General features: G+C 61.9%; 2 protein-coding genes across 3 annotated transcripts in view; both read right to left on the reverse strand.

Moving 5' to 3' along the window:
• The window catches only part of CACNA1S (calcium voltage-gated channel subunit alpha1 S), a 65,835-nt gene extending 54,519 nt beyond the window's left edge, over positions 1-11,316 (reverse strand). Inside the window, exons 1-2 of one of the 2 annotated variants that reach the window (XM_036856053.1) lie at positions 10,710-11,316; positions 9,011-9,116 (exon numbers count right to left, since the gene is read on the reverse strand). In XM_036856053.1, the coding sequence (XP_036711948.1) occupies positions 9,011-9,116; positions 10,710-10,861 (258 nt within the window). In that variant the 5' untranslated portion in view covers positions 10,862-11,316. The remainder of the gene's footprint in view (positions 1-9,010; positions 9,117-10,709) is intronic. The other variant, XM_036856061.1, reaches the window with a different exon arrangement.
• Positions 11,317-11,831: 515 nt separating this feature from the next.
• On the reverse strand, positions 11,832-13,225 carry ASCL5 (achaete-scute family bHLH transcription factor 5). The gene has a single exon (XM_036873556.1). The coding sequence runs from the start codon at positions 12,893-12,895 to the stop codon at positions 12,368-12,370; it is 528 nt and encodes a 175-aa protein (XP_036729451.1). The 5' UTR covers positions 12,896-13,225; the 3' UTR covers positions 11,832-12,367.
• Between the last annotated feature and the right edge of the window lie 1,209 nt (positions 13,226-14,434).

Here is a 14,434-nt window from a genome sequence, read left to right on the forward strand (position 1 = left end):
TCCAGAAATGTTTGTTGCACGAATACACAACGGAAAATTTAACCTCTGCCGCCACATACCTCAAAAGCAGGTGTGGGGGCTTCTCTGGTGGCACAGTGGTTGAGAATCTGCCTGCCAATGCATGGGACACGGGTTCAATCCCTGGTCTGGGAAGATCCCACATGCCGCGGAGCAACTAGGCCCGTGAGCCACAATTACTGAGCCTGTGCGTCTGGAGCCTGTGCTCCGCAACAAGAGAGGCCGCGATAATGAGAGGCCCGTGCACCGCGATGAAGAGTGGCCCCCACTTGCTGCAACTAGAGAAAGCCCTCGCACAGAAACGAAGACCCAGCACAGTCATAAATAAATAAATAAATAAATACATTAAAAAAAAAAAAAAAAAAAGCAGGTGTGGCCTCGCCATCTCTATTCCTGAGAAGGGACGCTAGACCCCAGGCTCCGGCTCCAGAGCAGGGAAGACACGCCTGCCCCGGCCCCCCTGGCCCCCGGACCTCGAGGGAGGACCATAAGCCTGTCTGTCTCTGAGGCGAGGGCTCCGATACCAGCTCCCTAGAAGGAAGGACCTTAATTACCAAACGTCCCTCCACAGACAGGCCTCTCACTGGGCCCCTGGGGCCACGCTTGGCCGGAGGTGGGCCTGGTACGTGACCCTGACCCACAGGCCTTGCACCTGCTTCTGGGGGCGCTGGAGCCAGACCCTCCCAAAGTCCTGGGCTGAAAGCAGCAGGACTCAGGCTGCATGCCCCCCTCTCACTGCCTCTATTTTCGGGCTGCGTCCTCCCTCTCCGAGGGTCAGCTACCCTGGCCCGACCGCTCACCCGCCCTGGCAGGCCCCGGGCTCTGTGGGGAGGGGGTGGGAGTGGGCTGGGCTCCCTCCAGGGGGCCTGCACGGCCTCAGTCTCCCTGTCTGACTGCAGAGGGGCCGCACTCCTGCCCCAGGCACCGGGGCTTGCCCGACCGCTGGCCTGGGCCCCAGCCTCCCAGCCCCCCGGCAGCCCCTTGGAGGGCTCTGGGATCTGCAGGGTCCACAGAAAGACCCTAACAGGCTGGTCGGGGCAGGGCTGCAGAGAAGCCACAGGCAGCTGTAGTCACAGGTCCTGGGAAGGCGGCCGACCCATCCCAGGGCTGAGGCTCCTTCCTTAGGGTCAAGGCACTGGGACCTGTTAGGACACAAATCTTACTGGGGTGGGGACGGGGGTGGCATTCCACTCTATCTGTTAACTCTTTAAGGCACGTCTGCTTCAATGAGCCAAAGTGGATTTGGCTGAGGGATGGGTAGCTGGTGCTTGTAGGGGGGTGGCCCGTGGTGGTCCTCACAGCCAGCGCTCAGAGCAGGCTGGCGCGCACTGCTGCCACGAGATGCTTTTACAAGTCAGTGACTGTTTCCCTCCTGGAGTCATCCCCTGTCTCGCCCCTTAAGCAGATGCTGGGCCCTCTGCCTCGGGAGAGGTTTGGAGGCAGGCCCCGGATGGTGGTTTCCTGAGGCCCAACCCTGGTGTGGGAGGCATGGTGGAGGCATCTCCCCAGCAAAACAGAGACCCACCCCAGGGTTTGGAGGTTCAAGGGTAGATCAACCTTGGGCCTGCTTCCTAATAGCACCCTGAAGCTGTGGCTGGGTCTGGGAGAGGGCCCTGAGGACCCCCGGGAAAGCAGGGTCCAGGCTTGCCAAGGACTCCTGCTTCCTGAACTTCCTGAACATGGAGACAGCGGACGGTGGCCTGGGGAACCACATGGCCAGAACAACATGGCCTCAGCCAGGCTGGACGAGGCCCTACAGCCCTGCTTCTTGGTGCTGCCTGAGACCCGGGGCTGGGGCAGCAGGATGACCAGAGAACAACCCTGACTGAAGTTCTCTCCATCCCAGAGGGATGTGGGCTTAGGACCCAAACAAAGTTGGTTTCTAGGAATAAAGATGGTACTTCTTGGGCACCCCAGTGGTGGGTTGAGCTTCACCCCTACTCTGCTGCTTTTCCTACGTGCAGCTGAGGGATGTGGGGCTTGGAGGGGAGTGGGGCTCCGGCCCACCTGCCCCAACTCAGCCAACAGCGTCTCAGGGAAGCCGGCCTGGCATCCTGTGACCGCACCACCCACAGGTGTCCCGGGCCCTGGCATCTGTCTCCATGACCACCTCAGCCTCCAAGTCTGGAAAATGACCCGTTGGAGTGAGGGAAGTGGCTATATTTATCCCGATGAGCTCTCACCCAAATGGATGGGGTCTGAGCGGGCTTCTCCACCACCTTGCCTTCCCCTTCTCTTCCCGCAAGGGGAACCAGCTCCCACGGGTCCGGGCGGGTCAGGCGTGTGGGGCAGTCCAGACAAGGGAGCCAGCGGAGCTGAGGGTCACAGAGGAGGGGCCTCTTCGCCTGGGGTGGGGTGGTGGTGGCGGAGGAGGGAAAGCGGGGAGCCCACCTGGGAGAGGGCGGGAGATGGTACTGTCTTGGGTAATCGTGGTGACAACAGCTCTGGGTCACTAAGCTTGTGTGCCAGGCCCTGTTCTAGCCACACACACACACAGTTCATCCTCACAGGGACCCTGAAGGGGGGCACTCTTACCCCGAGTTAACAGATGAGGAAACTGAACCACAGAGAGGTTAAGTAATTTCTCCAGGATCGCTTCTGAGTGGCAGGGCCATAATGTGAATCCAGGGTCCGTGGCCTCCACCACGCCGTGCTGGGAGGGGGAGAAGGGGCACCCAGGGACCCCTGGAGGGGCTCATCGGATCCTGTCCCTCGCCCCCCAGGCCTGGGCTCAGAGGGCCTTGGCCATGGGCTAGGAGCACTGTGAGGGCAGAGAGGGGACAGCACGGCCGCCTACCCAGCCACCCCGTGTGCCTGCCAGACACTCATCACCATGACGGTCCTGGCAGGGCAGTCCCCTGCTCGCCCAGGCACAGGGGAGGGCTCTGGGGCTCACGGCCTGGAGAAAGCTGCCACCAAAGTCAGCCAGAGGCGCTGTGGCTGATTGAAGGCCCGTGCTTTGCCAGGGCTCCCCGAGACCGACCGGCTTGCGCCAAGCGCTCAGGCCGTCTGCGAAGGCTTTGTTCGTCCACCGTCTCAGTGCCTACGCGGTGCCTGGGGTGAGGGGTGCAGGTGAGGGTGGGGGACTCTGAGTCCCCTGGGTGGGAGAGGGCAGGCTCCGAAAGGGGCCTGAAAGCCAAGCTTTCCTGTCATTTTGCCAGAAGCTTGTCCGGTGGCCCCAGATCGGACGCCTGTGCCCTGCAAGTCCAGGGTCTCTGACGGGCCAGGCCAGACCTGGGGTCCTTCCGAGGGGAGGTGGGGTGGGCTGTGGCCTCAGCAGGCACATTCCGGACCCTAAAAAAAGACAGCGCCCTGGATGCCAGAGGCTTAGCCGGCAGCAACCGGAGCCCCAGGAATGTGCAGGGGCCGCGGTCTGAGGGCAGGCGGGCTTGGGAGGGAGGGAGGCCCCGGAGGGGAGAAAGGCCCATCCAGTCCCGCCGGCCTCCCCGCGCCTGCAGCACCAAGGCCAGCTTGACCCGTGTTACCAAAAACCATTTAGAGCTCGGAAATCAGGCACCGTGTCCTTGTTGGAACCTTTGCTAACAGGTCTGGCCAAGGAGCCTTTCGTTGTCTAGGGCGGGTTTCTCAGCCTCAGCACTCCCCGTATTTGGGGTGGGCAGCTCTTTGTTGGCAGGAGCGGGGCTGTCCTGTGAGTTGCGGGGGGCGGGGGGGGGAGGTGTAGCAGCACCCTAACCTCTGACCTCTAGATGCTAGTGGCGCTCAGGACACAGGCCCCTCCCCAAGTTCCAGGCTCCGCCAAACGCCCCTCCCCTGCCCCGCCCTGAAAACCACTGACCTGGGGGCTGTACCTTTGAGTCTCAGGATTCTGCCCAGTAGAAACACAAATGGTTTCTGCCTGATAGAAACCGCCATCCCATGGACACACTTTCATTGCCCTGTAGCCAGCTCAGCATCCCACCCGGCAATCCTAGCCTATCACTTTTTCTCCAATAGCATAGATTCCTGTTTCTCAAATTCTCTTTGAGCCAACTCTACCCTCCTCCTTGTTCTCTTACGCGTTGAACTAACCTCTGACATGCGTTCCTTCTATATTTTAATCAGTTTTTACTTTCAGTTTGTGGGCAAAGTGATAGATAGATCATTTCTAGCCTGTCCCAAGAACTGGTAACTCTGGTCACTGCTGTTGTTTTTCCACGTGGGTCCCCTCAGGCTGGCCCAGGCTGGAACGGAGACCCTCCCAAAGGTTTCTTTTAATTAATTCAGTCAGGGGGTCCCCCAGGAGCAGGGCTCCTGCAGGCCTCAGGGAGCAGGTAGCCCTTCGAGGGGCAGAGCTGGACTTGCAGGATCCTGGTCTGGGCTGGGGGCCAGCGCCCTGGGTGCTGGTCTCAGCCTTCACCTCCCTGCCCTTCGCTGGCCCCGGGGCAGCTCAGGGTCTATTCCATCCTCCTGCTTCCCTGACACATGGTGCCGCTTTGTGACGGGTGTCCCCAGCCTCCACTCGGCTGGGAGAACCCCGGGACAGCTGTGTTAGCCGCTGGTCCTGCAGGCCTAAAGCAGCCTGCTGTCTGGGGCAGGTAGGGGTGGGGCTGGATCTCAGCATCTGTCCTGGCCTGGACGGGCGGCACCTCCACAGTCAGGAGAAAGTGGGGTCGCACGCAGGGAGGGGCCGGGACCTGCTGTCCTGGGACCCGGCCCCCCCAGGCCACTCCCCAGGGAAGCAGAGACCACTCTCCTCCTGTGTCCCCTTCTGATGTCCAGGGAGCCACACCCAATGCCCCACCGAGGGTACAGGTCTGCCCGCGGAGTCCACTGGGCATGCGCTGTGCCTCCGTTTATTCATCTGTAAAAGTGAGAAATATAATAGTGCTGCCTTGGGGGGCCGTGGTGGGCATTCAGGGGGATAATGCACTGAGAGCATCAGAGCAGCGCCTGGCATGGGGCAGGTGCCCGGCAGCTGAGGATGAAGACGATGGTGGTGACGACGATGATGATGATTGGCTGGAGGATGGGGCCAGGGGCGGGGTCAGGAAAGCCGTTCAGATGAGTTGGATGTTGGAAGGAGAGGAGAAGGGTTAAAGAGATTGGGAACAGATGGTGGGTGGGGTGAAGGAGAATTTTTTGTCTGAAATAATCCTTTGGTCATAGCTGCCAGGGATTATACACTTTGACTCTGGAACAACCCGGGGTCTCTGTGACCAGGGGCTTTGTGGCTGGGGAGCCCACGCCGAGGCACTGTGACCCCCGCATGATAAAGATTCCTTGTGTCGATAGACAACGTGGAATAATTTATAAGGGCTTGACTCATCCAGAACCTTCTCTGAACTTTACGGCGTTATCCCCATTTTACAAGTGAGGGAACTGAGGGCACAGAGAAGTTAAGTAACTTGCCCAAGATCACACAGCTGTAGCTCCAGAGCCCACTGTCTGAACCACCATCGGCTTCTCCAGCCAGGCTGATGCAGCTTTCAGCCTCAGTGAGAGCTGGGGGGAGGAGGAGGAGGGGGAGGAGGAGGAGGAGGAGGAGGGGGAGGAAAAAGCTCCCGGAGGGGCCCCCTGCCTCCCAGGGGAGATCGTTCCCAGGACAGGTGTCGAGGCTTCCCTCCCACGAGCGAGGGTGCCAGCTGCCTCGAGTCTGCACACCAGGCCCCTGTGGGAAGGCTTTCTTGCCCCCTGACCTTTCCCCCTTCACCCCAGCTAGTCTGCAGTCACCCAAAGTGAGGGAGCTTCTGTCACCCAGTGCTCAGACCTGCAAATCTACGTGCTGGGTGGACGCAGCCTCTGCACCTGCACCGTCTGGGGTTGACCTCGCCGTCCCCCTCCCCCAGTCCAGCCTGCTCCTCCCCCAGGAACGCCTGTCTCGGAAAGCGATACCACCGTCTGCTCCGTCACCCCCTCTGAAACCCGAGTGTCACCCTCGCCGTCTTCCTCCCCTCCCCCACGCTCTGTCCGCACGCCCAGCAGGCACCGAGTCCACAGATCCCCCCTCCTAAATCTCCCACTTCTCCGTCTTCACCGTCACCTGGGCCTCAGTTCCACTGGACACCACTTTCCCTGCTTCCGCCCACCCCCCCCACCCCCCTCGCTCTACCTGATGGCCTGACAGATGCTCCAAATCCCAGCCCATCTCTCTACCTCGTGCCCCCAGCCCTTTGCCCACGTGGCCCCTCACCCAGAGCTCTCCTCCTGCGGGGCTGCGACAGCCTCTTCTCCATGCCCCACCCTCATCCGGGACCCTCTCCAGGACCGGCCTGCCCAGTGCAAGATGCAAGTGCAGGACGCTTGTTCACAACCTGTGCCATTAAAGGTGCTAAGATGCCTTCCTTCCACGCTCCCTTTGTCAGCCTATCATGGTGGGGTTTATGGCCTATTTATTGTTTTGTGGAGGGTGCAGACCCTCCCAGGCACCTCCCCTCCGTGACCCAGCGCACATGCCGCCCCCAGCCATGCCCTGGCCCTTCACACGGGCCCAGTGCCTCCACCCAAGGTGGACAGGCCTCCCCCAAGGAGACACTGAGCACCGGGAGGGGGGTGGGCCGGAAGCTGGACCCTGCAGGGCCCTCTCTGAATGGGCCGTGGTGCTGTCAGCCCAGGCTGGGGACTGACACACCAAAGGGCACGTGTGCAAACCCTGACGCTACCAGGACCACGCCCAGGCTCTGCCAGGTGGCCTCCCAGGAGACTGAGCTGAGAGTCTGTCCTCAGAGACAGGGGAGGGGTAGGAAGTGACAGAAGGCAGGACCACGAGTGAGCCACGGCCCCGTGCCCTGTCCCCGTCGAACTTCACTTACAAAACATGGACTCAAAGATGAAATTATCAGATGTTTCGATGCCACCCCAGAGCATCACCCTCTGAGCACAGGGCCCTCCCGAGTGCAGGTCACACCCCGTGAAACTGGCCCTGCCCTCCAGGCTCAGGTCAGACATGCCATCCGCTGGGGCCACCCTGACCCCCCCGTCTCACTCAGGTTCTCCTCCAGGACAACGTCCAAGTGCACCCAGACCTTGCATGTTTCCCATTTCATTTTAACTGCTTGTTTGATTGATTGGATGAATTAATCTCTGTCAAGATGGGAATTATGTCTGTTTGGTTCACAAGTAGGTCCCCTGTACGTGCCAGGGATGTAACAGGCACACGACAAATATCTGTTAAATAAGTAAGAAAGTTAGTGCAGAGTGGGTCCTTGGGCCTCCCTTCTCCCAACCACGGTTCTGTTGGATGACTGGGGGGGTCCCAGACCTTCCTCAGATTCCTACAAAGTGGCCAATAGGGCGAGGAAGAGAGAAAGTCCCCATCTCCCTCCCTCCTGCTCTAACTGCCCTCCCTTCCCTCTTGCTGGCTTTTGTGGAGATCAGCATATAACTACAGGTAGAAGCGGGGAGGCCTCAGCTAGGAGCTGGCTGTGTGACCTTGAGTATCACCTGCCCTCTCTGGGCTTCACAACAAAGGGTCCCTCACTGATGAGCAACGACCCACCCAGCTCTGACCTTTGACGTGATGGTCGTTACTTTGGGAAGGTTTCCGGTCCGGTTCTGCCAGGGAACTCATCACCCTGTCTCTACGAGCCCTAGAACTTACCCAAGACTCCGTCACTCAGCCCACAGGCCAAAGGCAAGCACAGCACCGTGTGAACTTTTTAGGGCAGCCGTTTTGTTTCAAGATGGCAGGCGACATACCCACTAAAGTCTGATTCTGCACCTTCAAGGAGGGTGGAGTTTCTTTCCAAAATAGTCAACTTCTTAAGGAGTTGAAATGGAACCGAGGCCCCCGGATATGAACTCCTAAAGGGTGGAGTGGATGCAGGGTCCTCCTGGATTCCAGAGCATAGACAAGGGACCGGCCTCATGGGGCCCAGGCTCCGAGGAGCACCTTCCCCGCCTGCCTCACCGCAGGCCCTGCCTGCTTTGGATCCCACTCTCTGAGCTTTTCCACTTATAGCCAAGCACACACTTAGAATCCCAGCTTCTCCCCAGCTCAAGATAGATTCCCATGGAAACCAGCGCAAAGCAGAGGCAGAAATAAATGCCATCCTTTCAGGTCCTGGACGCATGCTGACAGCTCTCCTTCCGCCCACCCCGCAGAGTTAGTGCAGGAAAAGCGTGCTGAAAGGGCGGGTCCATCGGCCTGTCCCCTCAGGAGCCTGGTAAATGCCCGAGAACAACATCTCCAGGGGCTTCCCCAGGGGCCCTCGTACTGTCACCACGTTGGTGGCACAGCTATACAGGCCAGGTCTGAAAGTCAGAGCCCCGCCTCTGAGACCCTATGAGAAGACGCGTGCATGTGGGTGACCCCCTGAGCCTCGGTTTCCTTGTCTTGTAATGGGTCTAATAACGTTACTGACTTCACGGGGGCAGTTACAGGAAGTGAAAAAGACAGTAACGTAAACTATTTAGCACAGAACTTGGCATCTAATAAGCACTTAATAAATGTCAAGCATTTTATTATGATCTAGCTCTTGGGTAAGTCCGTCTTTTACCCCCCCCTTAAGCCTCAGTTTTCTCATCCGTAAACAGAGTGAGGTGGGGAGGAGCCAGGACAGCCTGATTCTGGAAAACCCCTTCCAGCCGTGGCCTTTTCTGGCCTGTGGACTTGCTACTGGTGACGGAGTGAGGAGAGCGTGGCTCTAACACATGTGCTCTCTCTCCGTCAAACCATCGCGGAAAGGCAAGCCCCACAGAAGCACGATCCTTCCGGGTTACAACCACGGAAGGGAACTCAGCATTCAGCCCCCATCGTTGGCCTTACAAAGCCTCAGTTTCCACATCTGTCAAATGGGACTAGTTTAGGGGCTGTGGTGAGGAGGACATGGCTTACTCTCGTAAGGAGCTCAGCACAGCGCCCCTGGCACAGCGGGTACTTGCCCAGTGCTGATATGATGGAATCCAAAGCTCTGCAAAGCTCTGAGCCACTCAGCCAGTCCTGCAGGTGGTGGGGACGTGGGGTCTGTATCCTTGGGGGCTGTAGCTCCAGCATCATCTACCAGCCCGCAGCCTGGGCAGCAGGCCGGCAGGAGGAAGGGAAGACCCATCTTACCAGGCCGAGGTTCAGGGTGTTGCTGTCATCCTCCGGCATGGGCAGGTACACGGCCAGGGCCACACAGTTGGCAAAGATGGTGAGTAAGATGATGGTCTCGAACGGTCTGGTGCAGGGTTAAGGAGAGCCCTCGAGTGAGGCGTGGGATTTGTGGGATTAAGGGGAAGAGCGCGCTGGGGGTCTGTCTGGACTGACTACAAGGCCAGGCTGATGGGCCCACGTTGCCCTCCTGCAGGGCACAGACGGGGCCGGGCTCCTGTGGGGCACCCGCCTCCCTCTCCTCCTACAGGGAGCGTCCACTGAGGCGCTTTGGGACCACGAGGCTCTGGCTCCTGGCTGGGGGCTACTCAGCCTCAAGGCCCGGGGAGACTTAAGCCCCCGTCTCAGTACCTACCCCCCCACCCCCTGCTCTACCGACCACCACTCTCCCCGCTCCGCGGAGCCACGGCCAGACACGCCGCAGCGCCCTCGCAGAATCAGCAAGGGAGGCTGGGGATGCTGCGGCCTGGGCTAAGCACCCCCCGGAAGCGGGCCGGGAGGGATGAAGCCTGGACTCTGCAGCCTGAGGAGGGGCCGGTAACCGACGGTAACCGACGGCATCCGTGGCCCCAGGGCCCTGCGCCCACCCACACAGGCCCTGCCAGCCGTTTTCCGGAGGGCACTCCCACCAGGCTCCCTGGATTTGCTGGTGAGCGGCACAGCCTCCGGGGAGGCTGGCCATTAGAGGGCGGGTGTGGAGAGCACTGAGGGGGAGAAGGGGGGAGGGCCGAGCTCTTCGTGCGTGGTTGGGGGACGCCCTGTACAGATGGCTAGAGGGAGACCCCATGCCCTTCCCAGCCACCTTCCTCTGCGGTTTGAAGAGAGGCGGCCTCGGGGCAGAGGACTGGAGAGGGGACAGGATGCAGGCGAGAGAGACGGGTGGGGAAGTCTGCCCCCGCCCGCCCCCCCGACAGAGGAGGGCACGAGGCTCCTGGGTGCCGAGCAGTGCCTCGAGGGGGCAGGGCTGACTCCTACCCAGACCTTCCGGCTCCGCCTGGGTTTTCCTTGTCCCTCCGGCTCCCTTACTCTCCTTTCTTCTAGGCAACAGCTGGTGGGAGCCTGGTCTTCCAAAACCCTTCAGAAGTATTTCAAATATTCCCGACCAGCTCACTCAGCACCCACTTGACAATGGCCTCCCCCCTCTGCATCTCCTTCCTCTCTTCCCCAAATAAGCTGGAAATTGTCATCATTCTTCCTCGCAGAGCTAATGCCAACATAGAAGGGGGCTCATGTCCCTGTGCCCACGTGGTGCCTCCCACCCAGGCCTGCTGTTCACAGCAGAGCTCGGTGCAGGCCCATCTCTCCTCCCCACCCGGCCCGCTGTCGCCTCCCCCCACCCCAGCCCTGTCCCATATCCCAGGGAGGCTGAGAGGAGCCCTCGACGCTGGGGACTGGGGATTTGGGCACACCTTCCAGCACCTTCCAGAGACACTACAGAGGCACCCAGGCTGCCTCCAGGACCTGGGCCTCAGCCCCGGCCCCTGGAAGCCCCGCCGGTTCCCCCTGCTCCTCGGTTGAGGGCTTCCTTCCCAAAGGTTCCCAGCTCCATCCCCAGGCCCCGGTCTCTGGCCCCCAAAGCCTGAGATCTGTGAGCCCCGCTCCTCCCCTCCCATGACACACACACACTCTCTCCGTGCAGCCCCTTGGCCCTGAAGGATACCTCCATTCCACGATGCTGATGCAGGCCTTCCTCACGGGGTTCTGGAGAGTCAAGCAGAACAAGGCCCGGGGCGGCCTGGGCAGGACCTCGGGAACAGGCTTCTTGGGCTGTTTCTTCCTCAGGCCCTCATCCTGGTGCAAGGACGGCTCCATGGCTCCCGTAGCCTCAGCCTCTCCTGCTCCCCACCCGCTGCCCTCTCTTCCCCGAGTCCCCAGTGCCCCTGCCTTGGGGAGCGGGCGGCTGAGCCCCTGGGCGAGCCTGCCCTGCTGAGGCAGCCGGGCCGGGCCGGGGATCACTCTCCCTGCTCCCAGCGAGTAAAATGAGCCTCCGCGGGCTCTCTGCTGCCCAGCCGAGCTCCCGTGGCCAGGCAGCTGTCATTCCTCCCCAGCCCAGCCAGTGACAGCTCGGTATGTCCCCAAGGAGGCTGGGGGTGGGGCTGGGGGCTCACACATGGGTCTGGGCTGGGGCAGAGGGAGACAGGATGGAAGGTTCAAGGCTGGGGCGACGGAGAGCTCACGAAGTGCTACGGAGCCTCAAGCTTCAGACTAGCTCCTTGGTGTCAAGGTTCAACCCACCCCTCCCCGCAGGCCCATGACACTGTCCAGAAAGGGTGCTGGGTGGTCCAGCGCAGTAGGAGTCCACAGCCCTCCCTCACATCTCTGCCTGCAGCCGTCAGGCCAAGATCCTGCACCCTCACCCCATGCCTACGCCCCATGGGGGGGGCTCCTGGGTGTGCCCACCTTTCTCTCCCCCCCAGCCTGCCCCTAGCTGTGCAAGGGGCCGTGTCTATCTCTGGGACTCTGTGCCCTCCCCACACTGCCCCCGGCATGTACTAAACTCTCTGTAAATGTTAGTTGAATTCATGAGCTAACAGAACACCCCACACACCCTGGAGGCAAGTGCTTGAGTGGGAAGGAGACAGGGCACCAGAGAAGGGAAGGAGGACAACGACCCGGGAACCACAAAACCCAACGTCTTTATTTAGCGCCTTCGTGCAAACACAGCGCCGGTACACCCATGTGGTCCCCACGCCCACAGAGTACAGTCTGAGGGGGGAACACGCAGTCCTCACCCACCCCGGGGGCGGGGGGAGGGGGGGAAGGAAAGGGTCACACTGGGGCGTGGGGGGGGTAAGGCCCTCCATTAAGGAAGCCAGAGGGCGCCACCAGCGCACACACTCCGCCGCCTCCTGGGCTGAGTGCAGGCTGAATCTGGCCTGCGTCTCTCCCTCTGGGCTCCTCTTGGGGGCGGGGGGTGGGGGGGGAGGAGACAAGCAAGCCCCCGAAGCGGACGCTGGTGTCTGAGGCCATCTCGTGGAGAGCAGGGGTGTGGCGTGCGGACCAGAGCAGACTCGCCTCCTGGGCTGCGCCCGTGGCCACGGAGGACGGAGCAGGACCACCACGACCGGGGTACCTCCGACCTTCCCCGGCGCGGGGCTGAGGCCGAGCCGGATCCCGACCCCGGGGTGGCCGGCATGGACGGGGCGCGCGCCCTCGCCGCCCCCCGACTGCCGCTCTGGCCTCTCTCGTGCCCCTCGTCCCCCCCACCCCGCCCCGGTCCCCGTCCCCCCGCTGGAAGGGACGGGGCCGGGCTGGCGCTGGCGGAGGGAGGGTGCCGCGGACGCCTGAGCACCCCGAGCCCGGGCGGCCCCGGCCCGCTCAGTGGCCGCAGTCCTCCGACTCGAAGAGGGGCGAGGAAGAGCAGCAGGAGGGCTCGGACGAGTCGGGCGCCAGGGAGGGGGGCCCCCGGGGCTCGCGGGGCCCGGGGCCGTCGGGGGCGGCGCTTAGCAGTTCCTGCAGGTGCTTGATATAGCGGATGGCGGCGCGCAGGGTCTCCACCTTGCTGAGCCGCTTCTCGGCCAGGGCGCCCGGCAGGTGGCCGCGGAGGCGCGCGTAGCCCTCGTTGACGCAGCGGACGCGCTGGCGCTCGCGCTCGTTGCGCTTCTGGATGAAGGCGGGCTCGAAGGGGTAGTCGCCCGGGAAGGGCGCGCCGGGGAACGCGGCCGCGTAGGCGTCGCAGTAGGGCGGCCGGGCGGCGCCCGGGTACAGCACGAAGGGCACGGCGCCCAGAGGCTCGGCGCGGGCCGGGGTCGCCGGCCGGGGAGGGGGCCCGATGCCCAGCGGCAGGCAGCGGGGGGGCGCCGCGGGCCGGCGGGCCGCCAGCGCCCGGCAGAAGTCGTCGTTCATGGTGCCGCGCGGAGCCGGACCCGGAGCGTGCCCCGAATCGCCCCGACTCGGGGTCTGCGCGCCCTGCCCGCGGAGCGAGTCACATCGCCAGCGGGGGCTCCGGGCGGCCGGACTGGTCAGGGCTTCTTTTCGCTCTGGGAGCAGGCTCCGAGGTCCCCCTAAGGCGAGCCATCGCGGTGGACTGTGCGGGCACGTCTCAGAGCAGCCGGCGGGGATGCGGGGTGGGCGCGGGCCTTCCCAGGGCGCAGCCCTGAGGCTCCAGCGGGCCCCGCGCCAGGGTCTTGGTCCTCGCGGCCCTCGGGGTCCCCGGGCTGTGCGCCGCGCAGGAGAGGGTCCCGGCTACCGTCTCTAAAGAAGAGGGTGAACATATCAATTAGGAAGGGCCTTGCATGGTGGGCTCCTTTGTGTCACCCCACCCTCCAACGCGATTGTGAGCGTCACGAGAGGAGGCAGTGGGCTGTAGGAGACATACACGCAGAGCGGGGTTCAAATCCCGTTCACACCTTAATGCTTGGGTGCCCTCTCTGAGGCACGGTTTCCAGTATGGAGATAATTAACACATCCCTCCCAGGAGACGAATACTGAATGAGGAGCAAATGAGAAAAATATATACCCAAAGACGCCTCCTCCAGGGCCTGCCTCATAAAAGGTGCCCGGCGATGTCATTTCCTTTGAGGAACAAGTCTGGTCACTCGCACCTGCCAGGGCCTCACATCTGGAGGCTCCGAGCCTGCTTACTGAGTCGGCAGTAGAAACCCCAGCGGTAGCCATAAGGCAACTAAGGGTCGGACTCTTTATTGAAGGCAATGCATCTTTGGTTCAGAGGAACCCGCATGTGGTCAGGACTTTCAAAGCCCTCCCGTGTGGAGTGGCACCACCAAAGCTTTCTGTGCCCCAGTCCCCGGGGTGGGGGGGGGGGCTGGGATGTGCCCCCTCAGCCCTCCTGGGTTTGTCCTTTCTGCCACTCAGCACAAGTGCCTGTGATTTCAGCTCCGTGTGGGCAGAGCCTGGCAGGCTAGAGAGTGCACAAATGCTTGTTGAATAACTGGGAGGGAGGATGAGACAGGAAGCTGGGCTGGGAGGGGGTAGGACTAAGTCACACACAGCCCCTTTCCCAGACACCAGGATGCTCTTATTTCAGAAATAATTGGCCTGGGTTGCATTTAAGTGCCACCAACTCCTCTCACCCACGGTTATCAGATTCCACTTCGTTGTCATTTCCTCTAGGCACTCTCTGACCCGCCCCCTCCCCGTGTGCCCAGCGTCCTGTCGATGCCATCTTGCACTTGTCACGCTGCCATCCCCACGGGAGATCTCAGGGGTCCCTGAATGAGCAAGTGAGTGGGTGCTGCAGCCCACGTGGACGGGGATGGGGCAGCGGGGCCTCAGATGCCGGGCCAAGCCTTCTACCTGACGGAAGGGCCGGCTCTGTCCCTGACAGGGGAAGGTCGCTGACACACTCAGGTTCCCGAGAGTCTCCTGCACCTTCTCGTCTTTGTCCTTTATCCGGGTCCCAGTCTGTTCCCAGCTAGCCCTGCC

This window comes from Balaenoptera musculus, chromosome 1 (assembly GCF_009873245.2).
Source record: "Balaenoptera musculus isolate JJ_BM4_2016_0621 chromosome 1, mBalMus1.pri.v3, whole genome shotgun sequence".
Taxonomy (NCBI): Eukaryota; Metazoa; Chordata; class Mammalia; order Artiodactyla; family Balaenopteridae; genus Balaenoptera; species Balaenoptera musculus.